At 27.6% G+C, this 21,691-nt stretch overlaps 1 protein-coding gene across 4 annotated transcripts; it reads right to left on the reverse strand.

Moving 5' to 3' along the window:
* Positions 1-1,572: 1,572 nt before the first annotated feature.
* Positions 1,573-21,688, reverse strand: HisRS (histidine--tRNA ligase). 4 transcript variants are annotated; one of them, XM_043054900.3, is made up of 14 exons: positions 21,249-21,400; positions 20,592-20,735; positions 16,226-16,417; positions 14,308-14,529; positions 12,910-13,017; positions 11,885-11,983; positions 11,667-11,760; positions 11,459-11,586; positions 8,914-8,986; positions 7,648-7,820; positions 5,787-5,903; positions 5,042-5,188; positions 4,224-4,367; positions 1,573-2,687 (listed from the first exon to the last, which is right to left on the reverse strand). In XM_043054900.3, exons 2-13 carry the CDS (start codon positions 20,688-20,690, stop codon positions 4,266-4,268), a joined length of 1,554 nt encoding a protein of 517 aa, XP_042910834.1. In that variant the 5' UTR covers positions 20,691-20,735; positions 21,249-21,400; the 3' UTR covers positions 1,573-2,687; positions 4,224-4,265. The 4 variants fall into 4 exon arrangements, with proteins under 4 accessions (XP_042910834.1, XP_015925491.2, XP_042910835.1 ...); XM_016070005.5 differs by lacking the exon at positions 20,592-20,735 and having other exon boundaries at positions 21,249-21,619; XM_043054901.3 differs by lacking the exon at positions 4,224-4,367 and having other exon boundaries at positions 21,249-21,432.
* Between the last annotated feature and the right edge of the window lie 3 nt (positions 21,689-21,691).

Genomic DNA, 21,691 nt, shown 5'->3' on the forward strand with positions numbered 1-21,691 from the left:
TAACAAACCAGTATTTTGTTGTCCTAAGAAACCAGACCTTTAGGTTGATAAATTAATGCTTCTAAAAATACAAAAATATATACTTGAGGTTACAAAATAATTACCTAAGGTAGAACATGAAACTCCTCACGTTAATAAAAAATACACTTGAGGTTGATTTATAATAACCAGAAGTGTAAAATGGCACACCTTAGGTAGATAAATAAATACCTCAACAACTATATAAATCTATACTTGAGGTTGAAAAATAATAACCTAAAGTAGAACATTGAACACCTCACGTTCATAAAAATCAAGCTATCCAACGATCGAAAAAGACACTTGAGGTTGATTAATAATAACTTGAAGTATAAAATGGCTAACGATAGGTTGATAAATAAATACCTCCACAAGCATAAAATTAGATACCTGAGGTTGAAAAATAGTTACCTGAGGTCGAACATAATACAGCTCACGTAAGTAAAAAATTGCCTATCCTAATATCAAAAAATACACCTGAGGTAGATTTATAACAACCTGAAGTGTTAAATAAAACACCTTAGGTTGATATAAATACTTCCACAAGTGTTAAAAAATATACTTCAGGTTGATAAGTAATGACCCAAGGTTGAAAAGGAAACACTTTAAAGTAGTAAATATCTACCTCTCCATAAGAATAAACACCTCAAGTTGATGCATATAAACCTCTGGAGGTATATTTGAGGTATTCATTTGCACCCTTTTCAACCTAACGATGTATTTAAATAACAACCTCCTTTATACCTTTGTAAAATACTTCGATTTTTTTGTAAGGGTCTGGCGTTAAAATAGTAAGATTTTTATGGGAAAATATTTATTTTGAAAAGAAAAAAGCATATTTTATATTCAAGGAAATAAAATCAGAATTGCAGAACACAGCAGTGTAAAATAAAATCTCGATAATAAACAAAATTTTTTCTTTCAGTTATTTTTATTACTTTTTATGTAGATCTTAATATGCTTAATAGTTTATTTTGAAACTATTTGAATAGATTTTCCAAGTTATTTCAAAAACGTATATTTTTATTTTATGAATTTTGTAACAATTATTATATCTTTTATTATGATACAAACCTCCTCTTTTAATATTCAAATATTAAATTACTTTTAATATTAAAATATTAAGATTTTTATGGGAAAATATTTATTTTGAAAAAAAAAAGCATATTTTATATTCAAGGAAATAAAATCATAATTGCATAACACAGCAGTTATTCATAAGCAGTTGTGCATAACACAGCACAGAAGTTATTCAGGATATTCACTTTTTTATATTGCGAACTGTATATTAAATTGATGTATTGCTTATGAGAAACATTCACCTACATTCAAATGTATTTAGCATATAATTTTTCAGACACCTGAGCAATTAGACGGGGGAAAAAAACCAAACTTAAAACTACTCAGCTTTTTTAAAATAAGAACCAAATTTAAAACAAGCAATGTTTGAATATTAAAAAAATTAGGTGCAGTAAAGCATTTCAAACTATGTTTGAATGCTAGAAAAATCAGCTTCGCTAAGTAATGTAAACACAGAAAGAAATAGTCAAACACTTTTTACAAATGCATTTTTTATTATTTCTATATGTTGGTACAGATAAAATACAGATGCTTTTAAGAATGTTCTTACAATTTGACAATAAGAAAAACTATTTTAAAATAAATGAAAGCTACAAAATTTTTATTTTTGGTCATTTTGTAAAAGAAACTCAAAACAGTACTTAAACATAATCTTTGGTAAAGATTTGTACACTTAAATCGGGGTTTCAATAGAATGAATTCACCTAAATCAGAGAATGAATAAAAAAAAAATAGGAAGTAAAATTAGGGATTAAATAAAATATCTTGTCAGCAATTGTTTTTGGCTCATTAACATAAAATAGATTTGCATACCTAATATAAAAAGTAATAATTTAAAACACTCAAATATTTTTTTAAAAAAAATAAGACAAATAGAAGTAAATTTGTAGATTTTATTTTTGTGGCAGAAATAATTTGTATTTAGTGGAAAAATTCTAAATTAAAAAAAAAAAAAATATAGTGATGAAGCAGCAGTACAAAAATAAAATTTTTACAATGCTGTATAAATTAAAATGTATATTTTTGCTTTATTTAATTCAAATCGATGTACAAATGGTTATTTGCACAAACTACATTTCCATTGAATATTATTTTAAAGTTCTAAGAAATACACAAAAATTCTCTGCATAATATCTTAGAAAAAAATCATACGCTAAAAGTTTTTACTTAGTAACTTTAATGATGATTGCTATTTATATTGTAAAATTAACAGACGTTTTTCAAAAAATTTAATAGAAACATAACATTTGGACATTACCATAGCAGTTTTAAAATTGTTACAAAAAATTAAAATTCACAACATAAAATTTAATTAGACCAAGGAACATTTAGGCACATAATAAAATTTGTTTCCCTTTTATAATTATATACACATCATTAAAATAGAAAGTATAAATAAATAATAAATACGAATGATAGATTATTTTCGATCAGTGAGTCACTGGAAAAATAACTTTCACAAGCCATTAATGGAGATTGGAGAAGCACTTTATTGCCTTAGTTAAGAAGTTCCGCATTATGATTAGTTAAGTTGATGTGAATCTCCTTTTCTTTAGAAAATCAACCAGCTCAGATTGGGCAATTTCCAGCTAAGTAAAAAGTTAACAAACAAAATCTATTAGTCAGAACTAAAATTTCATATATGAAATGATTTGGCTGAAATAAATAGTTATAGAAGAATATTAAAAAGAAAACAAAATATTGACCCCATTAACTGTTGTGTTGATATTAAATTTAGGTCAAAAGAAAGGATCTGGAAATAGAGCTCTAGACTAGCGGTCACTAGTTGCGAACATTGGCGTAGGTAATGGCTACCAAAAAATCAAACCCTAGTCACTAAAATTGGTGACTATGTGACAGACCTAATTTAAAGCAATAAAATATGATCAATTTGCTCTGATCACTTCGTAAATCAATGCCCTGTTCAAAGCCAGAAGTGAACAAAGCAATTACAATGTTTTATGATAGGGTTTTACAAAAAGATGAAATCAAGTCCTGCTATTAAAAGTAATAACCTTTTAATGGATTTGAGTAGCGATGATTCCATGGTTAATTTATAGTATTGTCACTCGTCTTTTTTTTTGTGAAGTAATACAACAGATTTTTACACAGTTTTAAAACACCCCATTCGATTATATTTTAAAGTCATGTGGCCTATTCGATTCTTTTTTTTTAGCAATTGCACTGCTACTTATTGCTGTAAATTTTTAAGATTTTTTTTTTCAATACCATTATATCTCACAAATTATATCTGCATAAATTTCAAATAAATTTGATATTTAATTAAATTCAATTTATAATTATTAGGCAATCCTTAACAATCTTATGATGGAAACTTAAAGATTTTCAAATAAAGTGAAATTATGTGTAAAAATTTTACTACATAATCTCAATAGATTTTGATTTCCTTGAGCAAGTTTTACAAGAAAATTTTTTCAAGACAATTACAAGAAAAATTATTGAATAGAAAAATTGGTTTTATAATGCACAACATAATTTTTTTTTTTTTTTTACTTACTTGGGGAACACGTCTCTTTTTTAAAAAAATAAAAAGATTTAGTCTTGAGAAATTTTGCAACTTTTACCCCTGTTTGCCACACAGAGAGTTTTTGCACAGCAAAGGGTTGCAATAATTCTAATCAACTGATTCTAATCACTGATTCATTTCAATAATTTTTTGAATAAATCTATTTTATCATCATTAAATTTGCTTTTATTCTATAAAAACTCAAATTCAGCCTTAAAAAAAGCATAATTTAATTTCTAATGCAAATTTTAAGGTAAAGGACACTGAAAACTGAAAGTACATATTTATTGCATTAAATTTAAGTTGCTAACAAGCAATTAAAACATTTTAGATTAATTCCTTACAACAAGCAACAAAGACTTGTCTTAGATTCATTACGCATATTGTGACAAATTAAAAAAAATTTTTTTTTTTTTAAAAAATTCCTTAACATAATTCCTTATAAAAAAAATGATTTTAATAAAAATTGATTTAAATCAAATAAATTCTTTCAAATGAAATAAATCTATTTTTTGCCAAAAGAATTTATTAAATCAATAATCTAATGCTGTGCGTACACTTCTCTGAAAGTGGTTAGCAAATGAGCAAAAGTGGATACCATTTTTTGTCTCTGGTAGCAAGTGGCAACTATTTGTAATTACTAGTCTAGAGTTCTATTCGGATAGTATCCATCCGGATAATTCACTGATATCCATCTCCTTTTCAGTAGAAAATCAACCAGCCCAGAATCAGCAATTTCCAGCTAAGTGAAAAGTTTATAAATAAAACCCATAAGTCAGAATATATTTGCAAATTAAATGTTTCAGGTGAAATTATAAGTTATGAAAGAATATTAAAAAGAAAAAAAATATCGAACTCATTCACTGTTGATACCAAACCTAAGTTAAAGGGAGAGTCTGGTAGCTTTCCCTCAAGACATATCAGTTTTTATTGATCTTTAAAAACATAGGCAGTATGAAATAACATCAGAACATATGTTGTCTACTCTGCACACAAACACAAGTGAAAGCATACATAAATACCAATAATTAGTATCTTGTTCAAACGCAATATCTAGTAATGGAAAAAATATAATTGGAGTCAAATAAGTATTGTTTTTATACTCTTAAGTCGGGTCAAAAACTAAAGCTCCTTTAAGTCAAAACCTTAACTGAAAAGATAATGCTGATTAATGAAGTAGAAAATGTACTAATAAGAAATTGATTTAAATGTTATATGTAATTAAGCTAGTAAACAATGATTTAATAGAGAAAATGTATAGCATAATAGCTATAGGAAGAATATGTGTGGAGTCAGTCTAATTAAATAGAGTAAATCTTTTTTATTTATATCTTCTGTGTGAGAGACTATAAGTGTTTCAAATTTTTTTTCTAGTCCAATTGATCTTGAAATATTTTACTGTAACAAAAAACCTACCTCCTCCCTTGATTCAACAAATCTAATCTTTACAACAGAGTTTTGAATTTCTGATTCACCAAGTATCACAGCAATAGGAATGCCACGAGCTTCACAATATTGAAGTTGATCTAAAAGCTTTGGATTTAATTTGTATGATTGTTCGGCCTAGAAGAAAACAATATAAAACAAATTAAAACTTCCTTCAAAGAATGTTGTCATAAAACAGAAAACTGTTAATGGACAATTTATGGTCGAACGCATATTACCTATTAAATGTTACTTTATACAAGAAAGCAAGGGAAAAAAATTAACATAAGCAGATACATTTAAAAAAATAAAGTCACATGTTTTTGAGTTTTATTGCAAGAAAAGTACTGAATAAAAAAAAGTTGTTCTAGGGTGAAAGCACTGTAAAATGTCTCAACTTGTTTATAAATGTAACAAGTTTTATAACATACAAAATATAAAAATTAGTAATTAAAAAATTCCTGAGGCTAGCTATTAATTTTAAATTTTTATAAATCAGTTTAAATTTTATTTTCAAACATATTAAACTTAGAGCATGCTTGAATAGAATAATTGAGATAAGGAATGGAATTCATGGTTGAATTTTTTTTTTTAAATAATTTTACTTGAAACATAAAATATCTACACTTTTTCTTTTTCTGCAAACAAACATATACAGCTTTAACTGGGATATAAATATCATCCTCAGTTAAATTTTTATCTAGGATGTTTAGTGACAAAATAAAACAGAACTTACTTTTATTCCAGCATCCCATAGCTCTCGACAAAGCTTCATTCTATGATGAGCCAATTTCTTTTGAGCTGTGGCAACATAAACCTCTGTTTCTGTGCTTCGTATTTTCTTACCACTTGCCTGCAAGGCAAAAACAAATAATTTATTATTCATATTTACTCTGATTATAATGAGACTTAATATTCCTGCCCCCCAAACTATTATCCAGGTAACAAACTAACAAAGCATACATGATTTTTGTATTCTGTAATTAAAAGAGAAACTGAAGAATCAAGTTAAAAAAAATATCTAATAAAATCATTGTACTAGCAATGAATCCCATATCCATGATGGAAAAAATTTATTATGGCTATGGCTTATGATTTAAATAAGGATATCATGAATACACAACTCAACCCCCCTCCCCCCTAGTTACTTCCGACAGGGTTCGAAATTAATGGTGGTCAGAGGATTCAGGATCACTGTTATTTGACTCAGACCATAATAAAATAAATTATCAGCGATCCCTTGAAACTGCCATTGAAGTAAAGAGATGTTATGCTGTTTTAGCTCTCTGTATTATGGTTCTGTGTTTTTTCACAAAATAGAATTCTTCAACAAAATTTTTTATATTATAGAGTTTTCGATAGTTAAAGATTATAAGTAAACTTCTTATACATGGAGTTGTGCAAGTCTTTTTTTTTTTTTTTTTTTACTAACATGCATTTTGTCAGAGAATTCTGGTTTCTGCTTTAGTTGCATAGATATCTTGTTAACTAGAATTTCGATAAAAAGGGGTTTTCAGCAGTGGTGTAATTTAGGCACTGATTGAAAACATGACTAAAAGTTGTCACCAAGCTTGTCTTCCTTCGATTAAACCTGACATTAAAACTTCATTCTTCAGACAATGGTGTGATGACAGGGTGCGAAGCCAAATCTCTCAACAAAAAATAAGCACCTTTAAAGTACTTTTTAAGCACTCAAAAACTATTTTAAACACTATATACATTAACATGCAAAATAATTTTCTAAGACTCTATATGATCATGATAAAATAACTAGTTTTTGACAAAGAACTCTTTTCTTGATTATATTAGCAACCATAAAAAGATAAAGATTTTTCAGTTCGATTTCAGAGGGTGGAAAATGAAGCCTGAAATTGAGAATCACATCGGACACAGCTCAGTAGTCACTCCCAAGTATTTCATCAAAAATGTAACGTGATTGGTGCTATTATACGTTACGGACCTACAGCACGCCGAAATGGATTGTGGTTGAATTAATTGTAAAAAGTTGAATAGAACAATATGAAAATCACGCTTTTGCTTTTTACACAGCGAAAATCAAAATGGTAAAGAAAAAAAAAGCTCTTTCAAAAAGGGAAAATTATGCACTTCTTAAACAGCACCTTTAAGAACTTTTTAAAACCGCTACGCATCATGAATAAAAAACTAAAGATAACAAGCTTTATTCAGTTATTGATAACTCAAAGTAATTTTGGTTTCCAATTACGCTTAAAATTATCAAATTTTCCCTGTCTCGCATATTCTCTGTTTTGTATTTTTTCATTCATGGTCATATTAAGAACATCAAATAGAGATTTGTAAACTGACCAGTGAAAATGTGTATAAAATTTTGATATCTCTTAGTTACTTGTCCTTTGATCCAGTGACTAAATTTTCTTAATCTCAACTTAATCTGAAAGGTGGTTTGGTATACTTGAATACAACCTTTTAAAATATTTCACAGATGTATTTTGTAACTTTCGAACCAAAGTGTATTTCTCCTTATACCTAACAGTTTCAAAGTTTTTCAGATACCTTATATGGTAGATACAAAGAACAATGGAGATAATTTTTAAACATTATAAAAAAGTCAGCAGTACCGATAGCTTAGCTTCCATAAGTGCAAAAATACGTTCGATTCCTATGCTCATTCCAACACATGGAACGTTCTTATTCTTTGAATCAAACATGCCAACTAGTTCATCATATCTACCACCACCAGCTATGCTACCAAGACTGACAGGCTCATTGTTTTCATCCAACACCGTCTGACCTATGTTTGGAAAATAAAAAAATAAAAAAACAAGTAAAAATTTTTTTTTATGCAGTTTCAAATAAATTAGATTAAACATATCAAATGCTATTTTCAATATTTCAAATAACAATAAATTATACTTTATTGAGCAGAAGTAAAAAGTGAGCGATAACTTACTTACTGAGATTTGTTGCTCTCTGTTGAAGATAACTTTTACTGTCATAATTAAGCTTTTACAGTCATTTGTTGCATTTATTATCATTTAAAAATAATTCATTCTAATGGCATATTAATTTTTAAATTTACTCCTTTACTTGATTATTTAATAATGTAGAAAGAGCAAGTAGTTGTTGACTTAATTTTCAAGTGATAATATAAAGACATCTGCATAACTTAATTTTTTAATCTATCTATTTGCTAAGAGTTAAAGATTTTTCCTACAACTATAAAAATGCTCATTGATTTACAGTGATAATAAATCACCATACTGATCTACCCAAAAATCAAACTAAGGATAGGGACAAGGAATGTTAGGACAATGTTCTAAGTTGGAAAAACAAAGCAGACCGAACATGAATAGCACTGACTTGGGCCCATGATGGAAAGAGGAAAACCAAATCTAACCTGGTAGCAAATGATCTTAAAAGAAAGAAATGCTTTCAGATGGCCGAGCTGAGGGAGTGCCGGGATAAGCAGCTCGTAGTATAATGCATCGAGCGAGCATAAAGAGAATTAAGTAAAGTCAATAAATCATGAAAGATATTGACATTTATGTGAGCGAGTGTGGGAGATATTTAACCAGCAGGGATGAAACTAGGGACTTTTAAGTCAATAGTTAGTTGCTCTGAGCAGCACAGTAAAGAATATACACCCATACATTGGCCATAGAAATAAGAAAGCTTCTATATATTAATGATTTAACATTTGTTGTTTGAAAAAAAATCAAATATATATTAATAAATTATTAAATGGTACAGATTAAAAAAACACAAAGAAATAATTATAAGTTCTGCAACATATTAGCAAAATGCTTTTTATCTGCACAAAATCATCTTTTAGTTTTTTAGTAAAATTGTAAAATTCTCCAAATGCATTGATGAAAATTTCTTACCAATCAAAACAGCTTCAAATATTATTCCTGTATAGTAATCAAGTCCTCTAGCAAGGCTAAGATCAAAAGAAATCTGAAAGTAGGCACAGATAAGTCGTTAAATTAATTCAATAAAAAGTTTATTCATATTATTTTTTTTACAATTTCGAAATAATATCATTGACAGTGGAAAAGTTAGAAATATGAGTATGACAATAATCAAAATAATGACAGCAATGAAAGGAAATTTGTTTTCAATTTCTCCACTATAAATAATGGTAGTGATAATGGGACACTATGATAATGGGACAAAAACTGCAATGACATTAGTCATAAATATGTTCAATTTGTCCATAACAAGCCATGTAAAATTGAGCTCAAGTCGGAATCACATGGTTAATACATACTTAAGTTAGGAAAATATTTTGTTATGTATTTATTTTATTTATAGTAAGCAAACTGATAAATGGAAAGCATAAAATGAAGTAATTTTAACATATATTTATCATAAACATTATGAATATAATATATATTTTTGTCATGAAGCATCTATATTAAACAGACATAATAAGAGCTGTAATTATAATATACAACTATTTTTACCTAAACATAATAAATAAAAAAATTTCTTTAATTTAAATTCCATTTTCTCGCATCTTGGACAAAATATATAATCTTCCTGACAGAATCTTTTTTGAGCATCAATAACTTACTGTATGTTACCAAGCATTGTTATACTTATAACACAAACGTAAAATATCAGTTTCAAAATGTAATGTTATTGCAGATTAATTTATAAGAAATAGAGAAAAATACTTTTTAGAGCTGTTCAAAGTAAAAAACAATTTCCTAGGAATAAGAAGTCCAATTTTACTGTTTGAATTTATAATATTAATAAATTCTAAAAAAAAAAAAAAAAAAAATACTGTAAAATTGTTGAAATGAGAAGGAGGAAATCTCTAGATATAACATTTATATTCAAAAACTAACAAGTTTTATTTTTCAAAATAAAACTTTTAAGTTCAGATACAATTTTATGCTCAAATATTAATAAACCTTTAACTTTGCTTACCACTTAATACATTTTTATAAAATGTTACAAAATAATTATTGGTTTGAAAATAAAAATTAGTACTTAGAAAACAAAAAATTAGAGTTAAAAATTCTTAAGTTTAATATATAAATTACAATTTTAATATATATCTTATTTCAATATATGAATAAATTTTATGATTAAGTATGTAAAAATACAATTTGTGTTAAAAATGCTTATTAATACCTTTAGCATACTATTTAAGAACTGTTTTCAGCACTCGTACTTAACAACATTTGGTAGAAAATTAGTATGCTCTTTTGTAACATGAATACAACGTGTGTGACTTGTAGTATACAGTAATATATTATTTGATTAGGATATTTCAAAAGTTTTTTTTATTAATTATAAAATTAAGGTCAACAGAACTCCTTCATATAAAACATACAAGCAAACAATAGTTGTTTTGATTTCTTTAGAAATTCATTAAAATTATCTTTCTTTTCAATGCTTTCATTTTTTTTCACTGATTAAAAAAATATATAGAAATGATTATTTAAACTATATTGTAATTATAGAATGTTTAAATTTTAATTTAATACTTGATATTTCGTTAATAAACAATTTCTTCCATTTAATGAAGTTGGATTGGAAATAACCTATGTCTTCAGGAAAGGTTTACTCTTAGGAAGAAACTTATAATCCCAGGCTTATTAGCAGGACCACAGATATACACAACTATTTACTATGTACTAATAGATCAGGTAATTCCTAATCCAAAAGTATAACAAATGAACATATACAAAGCAAAAATCAGTTCCCAATGAAAGAGTTCAGAGTCCGGCTATGTCAACTTCTTACATACTAACATTTAAAAACACATAGCCAAAGCAGTACTCAAGGAAGGGAAGGCAAAGATTGTCCCAGGGTTTAGAAATGCAGAGGACTTGTTTAAAATTTTGTACAAAAAGCTTGTGTCTCTAAAGCATTTTTTAAAAAGAAAACTGCAGAGAGTTCCCATATATATCTATAAGGATTAAAATTTCAAATAAAGCCTTTTCAAAAATTCCACAAAACATGAAAATAAAAACTGAGTTTTGACGAAGAAACGAGGAATAAATTTTGTTCTAGGACATGATAAATCTGTGTTCAGACTTGCATATCACTAAAAACAATATTAACAAGAAAGAAGAAAAAAAAGAAAGAATGACGAGGATCTTCATGCTAAAGAAAGTGAAACTCATTCCTAAAATAAAACCACAGCTGATTAATCAACATGCTATTGCAAAGAACAAGAGGCGAATAAAAAATTTAAAAAAAAACCTAATGAAAACATAGTGCAATTTAGAAGTAACTACAATAACACAGATCTTTACAAAAAGAAAACACATTTTAAAAGATCTTGATAAAAAAGTTTGTGACATTTTGACCATGTGGGTCACAAATGACAAAAAATAGTGATTTAACAATAAAAATATATTGTTATCAACAAAGAAAGGAGAATGATTAGCTTCAATTCCATAAACAATTTACCTTATCTAGGACACCATAAAGTTCACAATAGGTGAAAAACAATTTCATTGATTCAAGACCTTGAACAGCAGATTTGTTTTTAGAAAGCTCTTCATGGCTGAGCAATTCATCTATGAGATCAGCTCCTCCTATGAAAATATTACAGCCATATCAATATAAAAGAAAAAAAAGTTATTTACATGCAAATTAATTCTATGAATAAAATTACCATGTTTTCTAACAAATTCACCAATTTTATCAGCCACACTTTCATCCAAGTGTTTTTCATTCACCATTTCTGATTTTACTTCATCCCATGGTGACTATAAAATAAAAAACCTTTTTATAAGAAAAAACCTTTTCTTAAAACAAATTCTTAGTAGTGAAATTCACAATTTATTGTTGTTGTTGTTGATTTAAGTGAATTTAAAATTAAGATTTCATTACCTTGTCTAGTTTATCAACAGAAGAACAGATAGTTCGGAATTTATCAACAGGAACACCACAACAAGCAAACATCCCATCAAGTATATTCCTGTGATTAACCTGAAAAATAGAGTAACTTACATTGTGCAACATCCAATATAAATCACAAGCTATTAAAAGTCTCTGAGTTCGCTTTGATATGTTTTTTTTTGTGTGTGTGTATGTGAATGCCTGATTTCTCCTTATTAGTGACTAAAAGTGGAAGTGCGGCCTAGGCGATGATAATCACATAGGCGTGGGAGCGGCATGTACAATGGTGCTACCTTCAGAGTTCCCACTCAATTTCAGAAAAAAAATTACCTGACTTTTCTAGGTATACCAGGTAAATTTCAATGAAAATTGAGACCATATTTTCATCAGAAAACTTTGATTCCCTTATTTGTAATGTGAAATATTAGATTTTCCGCGTAAAAAAATATTAAATGAGAACATTTCAATTTGACTAAAATGTGAAATTTTTACAACAGATAATTGTAATAGATGTTAGAATTATTTAACTAGAATCTCGATAACTGATTACTGTTACTGGCAATTTTAAGACTGGTTATTTTCCAGGTATAATATAGGAATATTCCAGGTTTTTGAAAAAAATTACAACTTTTCCTGATTTTTGGAGTTAAAATAAAATTCCCTGACAATTCAAGGTTTTCCCTGACCTTTCAACTGATATTTACTGTAGTAGTTGGAGTCATCTAAAGAAAACAATAACAGCTAAAATATAAAATATTTTTAAAATTATTTTATTTAATTTGAGCATAAAAATTATAATTTAAAATTAAGTGGAAAATATTAAAGCAAGCAGAATTCAGTACAAATATCTTTAGAAATTGAATGCAGAAAATAAAATAGATTATAGGAAGTTTTATACAATTGGATTTTAGAGAAAGATGAGGTATATGTAAAGCAATAGAAGAAAGAAAAAACTAAAATAAAAATAATTGTGGCACAAAAAATTTGAACGAAGGAAGAAAAAAAAGAAGAAAAACCTTGATCATGAAATCTCCAATATCCAAATCAGTTAGAATTTCTTTCATAATTCGAACACATTCTGCATCAGGTACCATTTCACTGTATACCCCAGCAATATCAAAATCCTGAAATGAGATGGAGAAAGAAAAATTCTATGATAATAAACATACATGTTTCATATAAGAGAGGTAAATCATAACTGATTGATATGTTAATATGTAACAATTATCCCAAAGGCAACATTTTTGACAAAAAAAAAGTTTTCGTAAATGTCAAAAATTTGCTCCAGTTGTCACAATGAAATTTAAGTTTTAAATTCTTACAACACAAATTAGATTTGTTTTAATATATCTTTGAAGGAAAAATAGCTTGAATTATAAATAAATTCTTATTTCAGAACTATCAAGAATTTAAACACAATGGCAAAATCCAACAAAAGCATATTTTATAATTTTGTTTATAACCTATATTTCTACAGCCAGATTTTGTAACAATTCTTTTTAAGTAATACACAAAGAATGAAAATTCAGCAGTAAACTATCAACATAAAATTAACTTACTTGTTATGCCTTATTAAACATAGAGTGTGCTTAAAAATAAAATAAAAAAATAATAAATGAGTTAATAGCTGGTTTTGGTTAGTTAGAGACAGGTCTTAATCTTTTCGAAAAAAAAAACCCCACAGCTGAATACAATAATTTTCTGAACTGGTTGCCATGTTGCACAGATTTTTCCACAAACAAAATCAATTTGTTTAACATAAAAAAGAAAGAGCTTTTTTAAGTCATTATAAATATAATTCAAGTTATTTCAATATAATTCAAGTTGCAGAACAGTTAGATTTGGACACAAAGCAATCTAATTGCTATTAAAAAAACTGTCTTCTATAAATAAATATCAACTCAATCATAAAATAGAAATTTTAAAAACAAGATTTAAAATAAATACATTTTGTTTCACAATAGACTATTTGCAATACTCACTTATTTTTAAAAATCAAATAAAAAATTATCTATACTAGGGAGTGCAAATAAAGATTTATGTAAAGGAAGAAAAAAAAGAGACATTCAAGATTCAACCGAACAGTATGAAAACTGATTTGAAGAAAAAAGGGATTAATGTCACCAAATACTAGTTTCTTTGAAGATGTTTCAAAAAAGGTAGTTTTTAACAAAAGACAAACATCTTTAAGTCTCATTTGAAAAATAACTCAGTTTTCAATGATTTTAAATCCTTCTTTGATTGCTCAGTGTTCCAAACTTTTCCCTTCTGACTCAAACGTTAATTTGCAACCTCTAATGTAAATATTTTTTGACTAAAAGTTATACAAATATTCCTCACATACATTAAGGATGTTCAATACTAAATACAATATGATAAGTAAGAAAATCTACATTATTTCAAAACAAACTTACACATTGATAAAATTCTCGATATCTTCCTTTAGTCATAGATGGGGCATCTCTTCTGTACACTTTACCTATGTGATACCTCTTGAAATTTGTTATTTTATTCATTGCTAAGTATCTGGCAAAAGGTACAGTCAAATCATATCTCAAAGACACTATTTCTCCTCCCTGATTAGCTAAATCATAAATTAATTTACTGTCCTCTCCATACTTCCCAGTTAAAACATCCTGAAAAGTAAAGAAATTTTTTTTAATGACTTGAAACAGCAACATTACTTTTCAAAAGAGTTACAACAAAATTATTTATTAATTCACAAAATGTATAATAATTTAGGAAATTACACTAAATTGTTGCAAATTACTGCAAATTTTTTGTTGTATTTATACAAATGTGGTCATGGGGTTTCAAATTTGAAATTAGTTATGCTATTAAAGCTACAGATTTTCAAAATGACATTTTTAGTCTATTTTTTGACAAATTGGACATACATATACTTTAGAGGATTGCGTAAATATTGTGGCAAATTTCTAGAGGAGTTGTGGCACACAATCAGGATTAAAAGTTATAGGAACCCATGTTCAGAAATGTTGTCGTACACGGCCAGGAATGCTTCTGTATTGTGACTTATTTAGAAGCGCAGAAGAAACAGTTCATAATAGGGAAGCACTGCTAAACTCACATAATGACATTTTGGGCATGGGTTCTTACGTCATTTCTATCATGATGATGTTCCTTAATTCCCCTAGAAGTTTATCACAACATTTACGTGACCCCCTGTTATATAAAACATTTTTAAACTTGTACATTTCAACAAAAAATAAACTAAAAATGTCATTAATAAAAATGCAGCTTGGAGATTTGATTAGATTTGAAACCGGCGATACGAAAGTATCTAAGATTTGTTAAAAAATCTCATATAGCGAGGAAAAAAGTTATTCTCTAGTATTATCTAAACAACATTTTATAAAATACAGATGTAGCATATTGTTAAAGAAAAAAAAAATTAAAATAAAGAACGGAAAATTAATTATATAATAGAAATTGTGCTTCATTCACTATTTTTTTTTTGTGTTACAAATTATACCCTATTCGTTTTGAGTAACATATTGTATTACAACTGTAACAGCCAGCTTTTTATTTTTTAAATATATAAATGTAAATAAATAATTGGAATAAGTTTAAATGGCATTAAGAATTATGTTAACATTAAAACCATTCAAAAATTTTTCAATATACATTTAAATTTGCAAATAGTATTACATTGATAAAAATTGCATTGCCTGAAAAGACATGAAATATATTTGATTTCTCTCAAGACTTAAGAGAATACATAACTAGGAGTTTTTGAACATAATTAGTGGCTGGAAAAATAGAATAAGCTTGTTACATCTGGTTGATTTTTTAAATAAGAAACAACTCAATTTAATTGTTTCTAGATTCGTTATTGATAATTGAAAAAATATTTCTTCAATGTCGATTATTTAGCTTTATAAAATTTCCGCCCATAAATTACATCATCTAAGAATTTTATTATTTTTAATTTAACTTGTAAAAAGAATTTAGTGCCTAGAACAATGATGCTTCCATAACAATTACTACCTATAATTGCTGTCAATATGTCTATCTAAACAAATGGGCACATAGCCGTTCAATGATCAAATCTGCTGTGCCTATGGCCCTTCACTCAAAAAGGTTGTGTACCCCTATCTACAATAAAGTTACAGAAGATCAACAGGACAGTCACTATGAAAACTAATATTTGTAATTGTTTGTATAATATTTGTATTTGCTTGTATAATATAATAAACTGAGATGTAATTTTAATATCCATCATGAATAATTAAATTATTGAAACCAATGTAAATATATTGAATTATAGAAAAATGCTTCAATGTTAAAACATTCACAAGCAGCAATACACACTTTTAGTTCAAAAATTGGAGTATCTATTGTTTCAGCTCCATGTCTTTTAAAACAATCAATTATTTTCTTAAAAGATTTTTCTTTGACAGCCATTTCAATGGGGCCATAATCTCTGGTCCCTTTTGCTGTTTTGAGGACGAATTTTTGTTGATCTTCAGCTTCTTGTTCATTTTTAGGAGCCTTTTTCTTAGACTAGAAGAAAATAAATACAACAATGAGTTTTACTGTCAATTTTAATATACCAATTCTTAAACTAATTCATCAAACTTTAACTACTTTATTAGCCTTATAATACTACTTTACAACAACACAGTTCTATTTTTTCATATGATATTAACCCCATGTGGATTAAACAAGCTACATATATTATGTACTTCTAGTAAAGTCAACTTAATAAACAAGAAATACTGCTTTAAGAGAAATTAATATGAAATGCATAAATTACATGAGAAGAAAATCATAAAAAAGATTTGATAAATGAGGAAGGCCTAATATCCACATTTCGTACAGGGAAAAAATGCAAATAACTAATAATTTAGATTAATCAAAGCTAATAAGATACTAAAACAGTTTAAAAAATTTAAAACCATTTAATTTTAAAAAAAAAATGTACTCAGGGTTCCTACACTATTTTGGGAAAACAATATCCTGACTTTTGCAGGTTTTTCCTGACCTTTCACAATAAAATTCCTGACTTGCCGTTTCCCACTCCAATAAAACTTTTAACATTGCAGTTTCCATTAGTAATAATATGCCACTTAGTCATAAGTATCATAGATTGAATAGGATAAACACTTATATATTAAAGTGGAATTGCGTAATAGCACTTTATATCGCAAATTATATTTTCAGAAAACTTGTGAAACATATTTTTAATTATCATGATTAGATTAAACTTTTAGTGTGTTTTTGTAGTTAGAAACGAAAACTATTTAAATAAAAAGATCAAGAAGATCTGTTGGATTATGGAAATATTATTTTATTTAATGTTAAGTGGAACCAAATGCATGAGTGTCGTCAGGATATAAAGGGTTAATCAAAGCTGCGAGATATGTATGAGTATTCTCAAATAATGTTTTACTCTTAAAGCATACTAGAACATTTGTTACATTAAAATATGAATTTTTAAAAATCACCATTTCACTTAAAACTGACTTTTCTTTTAAAAGATAATATTGAAATATAAAGGGGAAAAAAGTCAAGAAAAGTTAATTATATAAATTCAGAGAGAAAAATTATGCAACTTGTGAGAAAATAAAATCAAAAATATCTTTTTTTCCCAGAATTTTTAAATTTATTTCTGTAATACAGAAGCTTCCGGAGAAACTCAGGGGCTCCTATGTTACATAATATTTCTCAACATATTTTGTTATTTGACAATTTCTGAATCAAGAACATCCAGTTCCGTTGCAGCAGTTTTCGTCAATTTAGATTTTCTTAATTTCAAATCATCTATCTTTTCTTTTATTCGTTTTCTAGAAATTTCAGCTTTTTTATTCTCTTGTTTTTCTTTTCTTTTCTTTTTTTTTTTTTTTTAGCTTCTAATGCTGTCTCCATCTTGTTCTAGATCCTTTTACAGCATCTAGCATTTTTTCATTATAATGTCTATGTTTTTTATTCCATTTATAAATGAAACATAATCATACACACGCCTTAGTGAAATAATAGAGTCTTCATTGAGGTTTTCAACTAATAAGCTTTTATTGATTGAAAACACCCCTTCGACTCTTGCTTTACCATGAGAGAGGATAAGAAAAATTTTTATAACCTCCCACAAATTTTCACATTTTTTTTCTCCGTGCAAATATTTCGAAAAAATTTATCTAATCTCTTTTGCTGTGGATTAAATTCTAGGAAACTCTTTTGCTCTTCTTTTTTTTTGGCAGCATCACAAAACAGTAAAAATTCCTTTTTTGATTTTTCTGCTGTTGTTTCAGCTACTATTGTCTGTAAACCAGTTATTCACACAAAGAGCAATAAACTTAGCAACCCTATCACAAATTCCTTATCATTGGATAAACAGGAGGAAAATTGCTAACAGGACAGGTTCTACTAGGAATATTATTAGGAGAAAATTACATGTTTTGAATTACAGAATTTTTCCTTGAAACTTTATTTTTGCCTATCAGTCTTTGAATGAACTATAGTTTTTTTTAATTTTCCTAACTTTATGAATATATAAGAAAAATCCTGACTCTTTAGCTTAATTTTAGAATAGCCTGACTTTTGCAGGTTTTCCTGACCGTGTTGGAACCCTGGTACTTGTTTACTATTATGATGAATTCATATTTTTATATACATAAAAAAAATAAATAAAACATGTTTCTAGAAGTATTATATACAACATATATATACGCACAACTTTTTGGATTAAGACAAATTAAGATACGAAATTAGCATAATAAATAAATTGAATGAAACTGCAAAAATTACATTAAATCAATTTTTATGGCACAATAAATAAATTTATTGTGTCATTTATTTATTGTGAACTGTTTTTTGCTCTAAAATTTACAACTGAACGAAATAATTTTAGAAGGTGCGTTAAAACAACAGTCCACCTCTGCTGTAAGAGAACTCCATATTTTTTTTGCTGTGGTACGAAATACATGATAGCAGTTTGATTGAAGCAAACTAGTCACAGAACATTAAATACATTACATTAAAAAAAAAAAGTAATAACCGTAAAAATAAAATAAAGACATATTTATTTAATGGGTACTTTAATAAGTTCTAATATTTATACTACCTATTATTACAAAAATGTAATTTTTAAGGTATTTCTCATACACCCCACTTCAGACCATGGATAAAATTATCAATATCTGCCAGATTTCAAAACAATGCTTAAAAATGATCAGGGATATCTCTATATTGTGATCTGTCATGCCAACTACAAACGCCAAATGGATTTTAAACTTACAGGTTTTGTAAAGGTTTACCAGTAGATAGCGAGAAAATTCCCTTCTGTGATTTATAATTAAGCTTCTCACAGGCTACTATCCAGAAGCTGCCAAGACTATTCTGCCACAGATCACGCTACGAAAATCTTCCCCCCAATTTATTTTTGAAAATTTGTTGAATAAAATACAATCAGTGAAAAGAAAGTGGACTATACTTACACAAGTATGCATTTTTAATAATTAAATGAATGAAAATGATTGGGATATTTTAATATTGGGATCTGTAGCATCAACTACAATCGCCACAGTGTAAAATGGATTTTAATCTTGCAAATTTAAAAAAATTAATAATGTACAGGTTTGCTCAGAATCGCTATACCCTTCAAGATGGGCCCCTTCTGCGATGTTTTTATCTTAGTTCCTTGCAGGCAGCTGCCAGGAAGTGACCAAGACTTGGCAGTTAGTCTGTAGCAGACAACGATACGGAAATCTTCCCAAAATTATTAATTATAGCATGCATGCACAATCTTTTACAATAGCAGGTCATATAGAAACTAAAAAAATGCTATGTTGAGGGTCAACACGAGAAACATGAAACTATAATTATAAAAAAGTAAGGTGTATTTAGATCTTAATTGAAAGCAACATAAATATAGATTGTAATATTTAAAATTTGCAGAATATTAAATTTCTGCGCAAGCACTGAAATTATAGCTATAAATAAATCTTTTAAAAAGAAATTATAACAATCAAGTTCAGAGTTATTCTAAAACAATAAATAAATGAAAAATCAGGATGATCAATAAAGAAAAAATTATTCAAAAAATTAACTTTCTAATACAGCAGCACTATTTCCAAGGCAAAATTTCTTTTTCTCATTTTTTACATTTTTATTAAAAAATATTTCATATATTTTGATTAATATTTAAAACTGTTCAGAGCTGTCACAGGCTTTGAGGCCAGTTTTGGCCCGTGAGCCAAAAATTGTGCATCCCTGAATAACAGTAAATATATTATATTTTTTCCAGGGACATTTTTGTGTTGTGATCTATCACGCCAACTACAATCACCAAGATGCCAAACAGATTTTAAACTTGCAATTTAAAAAAAACAAAAACATGTAGATGTTTGACCGTGGGTGGCAAAAGAAGTTATAAAGAACAAAAATGTCTTAATATAAAGAAATACTATATAAGCAGGTGGAGATTTCCATATCGTGATCTGTGGCAGAATTTTTGCCAAGTCTTGCAACTTCCAGGCAGCGGCCTGCAAGAAACTAAAAAAAAACATCACAAGAAGGAACCAACTAGAAAAAAATAACTCATAGTCACTCCCGGGCAAACATCTAAACATTTGCAAGTTTAAAATCTATTTGGCATCTTGGCGATTGTAGTTGGCGCTACAGATCATGATACAAAAATTTACCCCTTTTTCTAGTTTAAAATAGCATATACATCAAGTACCTCTAAATTTTGAGACATCAAGCGACAATATGTGAGTGATGGGAGAGTCTGTTTATACAATGATGATAACAAAACTGGAACTTTACACAAAATCTTCATATTAAAGGAAATACTATGCGAACCCAACCAATCCTTTCACATGATCTATGAATTAGAAAATGAACCTTTCAGGGCCATAATTTAAATCAGAAAAATAAAACATTCACATATAATTATTGAATTCATTTAGATAACTTGAAAACTACTAAACGTACCAACAAAATCAGCGTAATATTAACGACATACGACTTTACATCAAATTAATAAAATTAAAATTAAGGTTTACATTTCTCTTAAAACGATGTTAATGTTCTCCATAAATTAAAAAATAAATAAACACTGAATCTAACCATTGTCTTAATTTTCAACCAATCTGTACATAATAATTGTTTTGACTTAATTTCAAAATTAGTGAATAAAACGACCTTTATTTTCCAAAGTTAAATTTAAACAAATTTGTTGTAGCATATTTGAAGACAAAGTCAGAAAATAATACGTTAATTTATATGCATAAAGCTTAAGATGGGATATAATGATTTCAGCTTATATATATCAAATACACGTGTTACTAACATGCAAAAGATTTTCTAGAGTTAGAAAGTTAAAATAATGATTTACCTTTTGCTTCGCAGGGATTTCTCCATTTGAAACTGAAGTCATTTTTAATAAATATGAAGATAATTTTACTTAAAATTCTCTTTAGTTGTAATACTGAAACCAAAATAAACACTCGTCGGCCTACTAAACAAACTTGCCACGCAAAACCACCACTGCCACGCTCCACTCACGAAACACCAATCCCGAAAATTGTCTCTCTTTCCAGATCATTAAATAAAGGAGTCAATTTTTACTTACAAGTTCTACTTTTTTGATACTTAGTCATAGAAATTAATGGCACAAGAATCTTTTCTCTTTTTTTAAAAAGAAAAGGTTATGGCTTTCGTCTGCTACAAAACCAGTTTGCGTAATTGCTTTGCTACTATGGCAACAACGACGCTATATTTATATTTATTTACACATGCATGTCGGCCTGTTTTGATGATGAAATTTCGCTGTTTGAT

The sequence above is a fragment of the Parasteatoda tepidariorum genome, chromosome 1, assembly GCF_982258835.1.
Source record: "Parasteatoda tepidariorum strain Cologne lab strain chromosome 1, Ptep-v5.0, whole genome shotgun sequence".
Lineage (NCBI taxonomy): Eukaryota > Metazoa > Arthropoda > Arachnida > Araneae > Theridiidae > Parasteatoda > Parasteatoda tepidariorum.

Bases quoted from the DNA above. Each gene is read 5' to 3' on its own strand.
- HisRS (XM_043054900.3), bottom strand. From the start codon at position 20,690: ATGAAGATTTTGTGTAAAGTTCCAGTTTTGTTATCATCATTGTATAAA. The intron at 5,904-7,647 runs GTACTGCTGACT...TTTGCCTTGCAG, and splicing joins TTATGGAAGCTAAGCTATCG to GCAAGTGGTAAGAAAATACG. The intron at 4,368-5,041 runs GTAGGTTTTTTG...CTTTTCACTTAG, and splicing joins TTGTTGAATCAAGGGAGGAG to CTGGAAATTGCTGATTCTGG.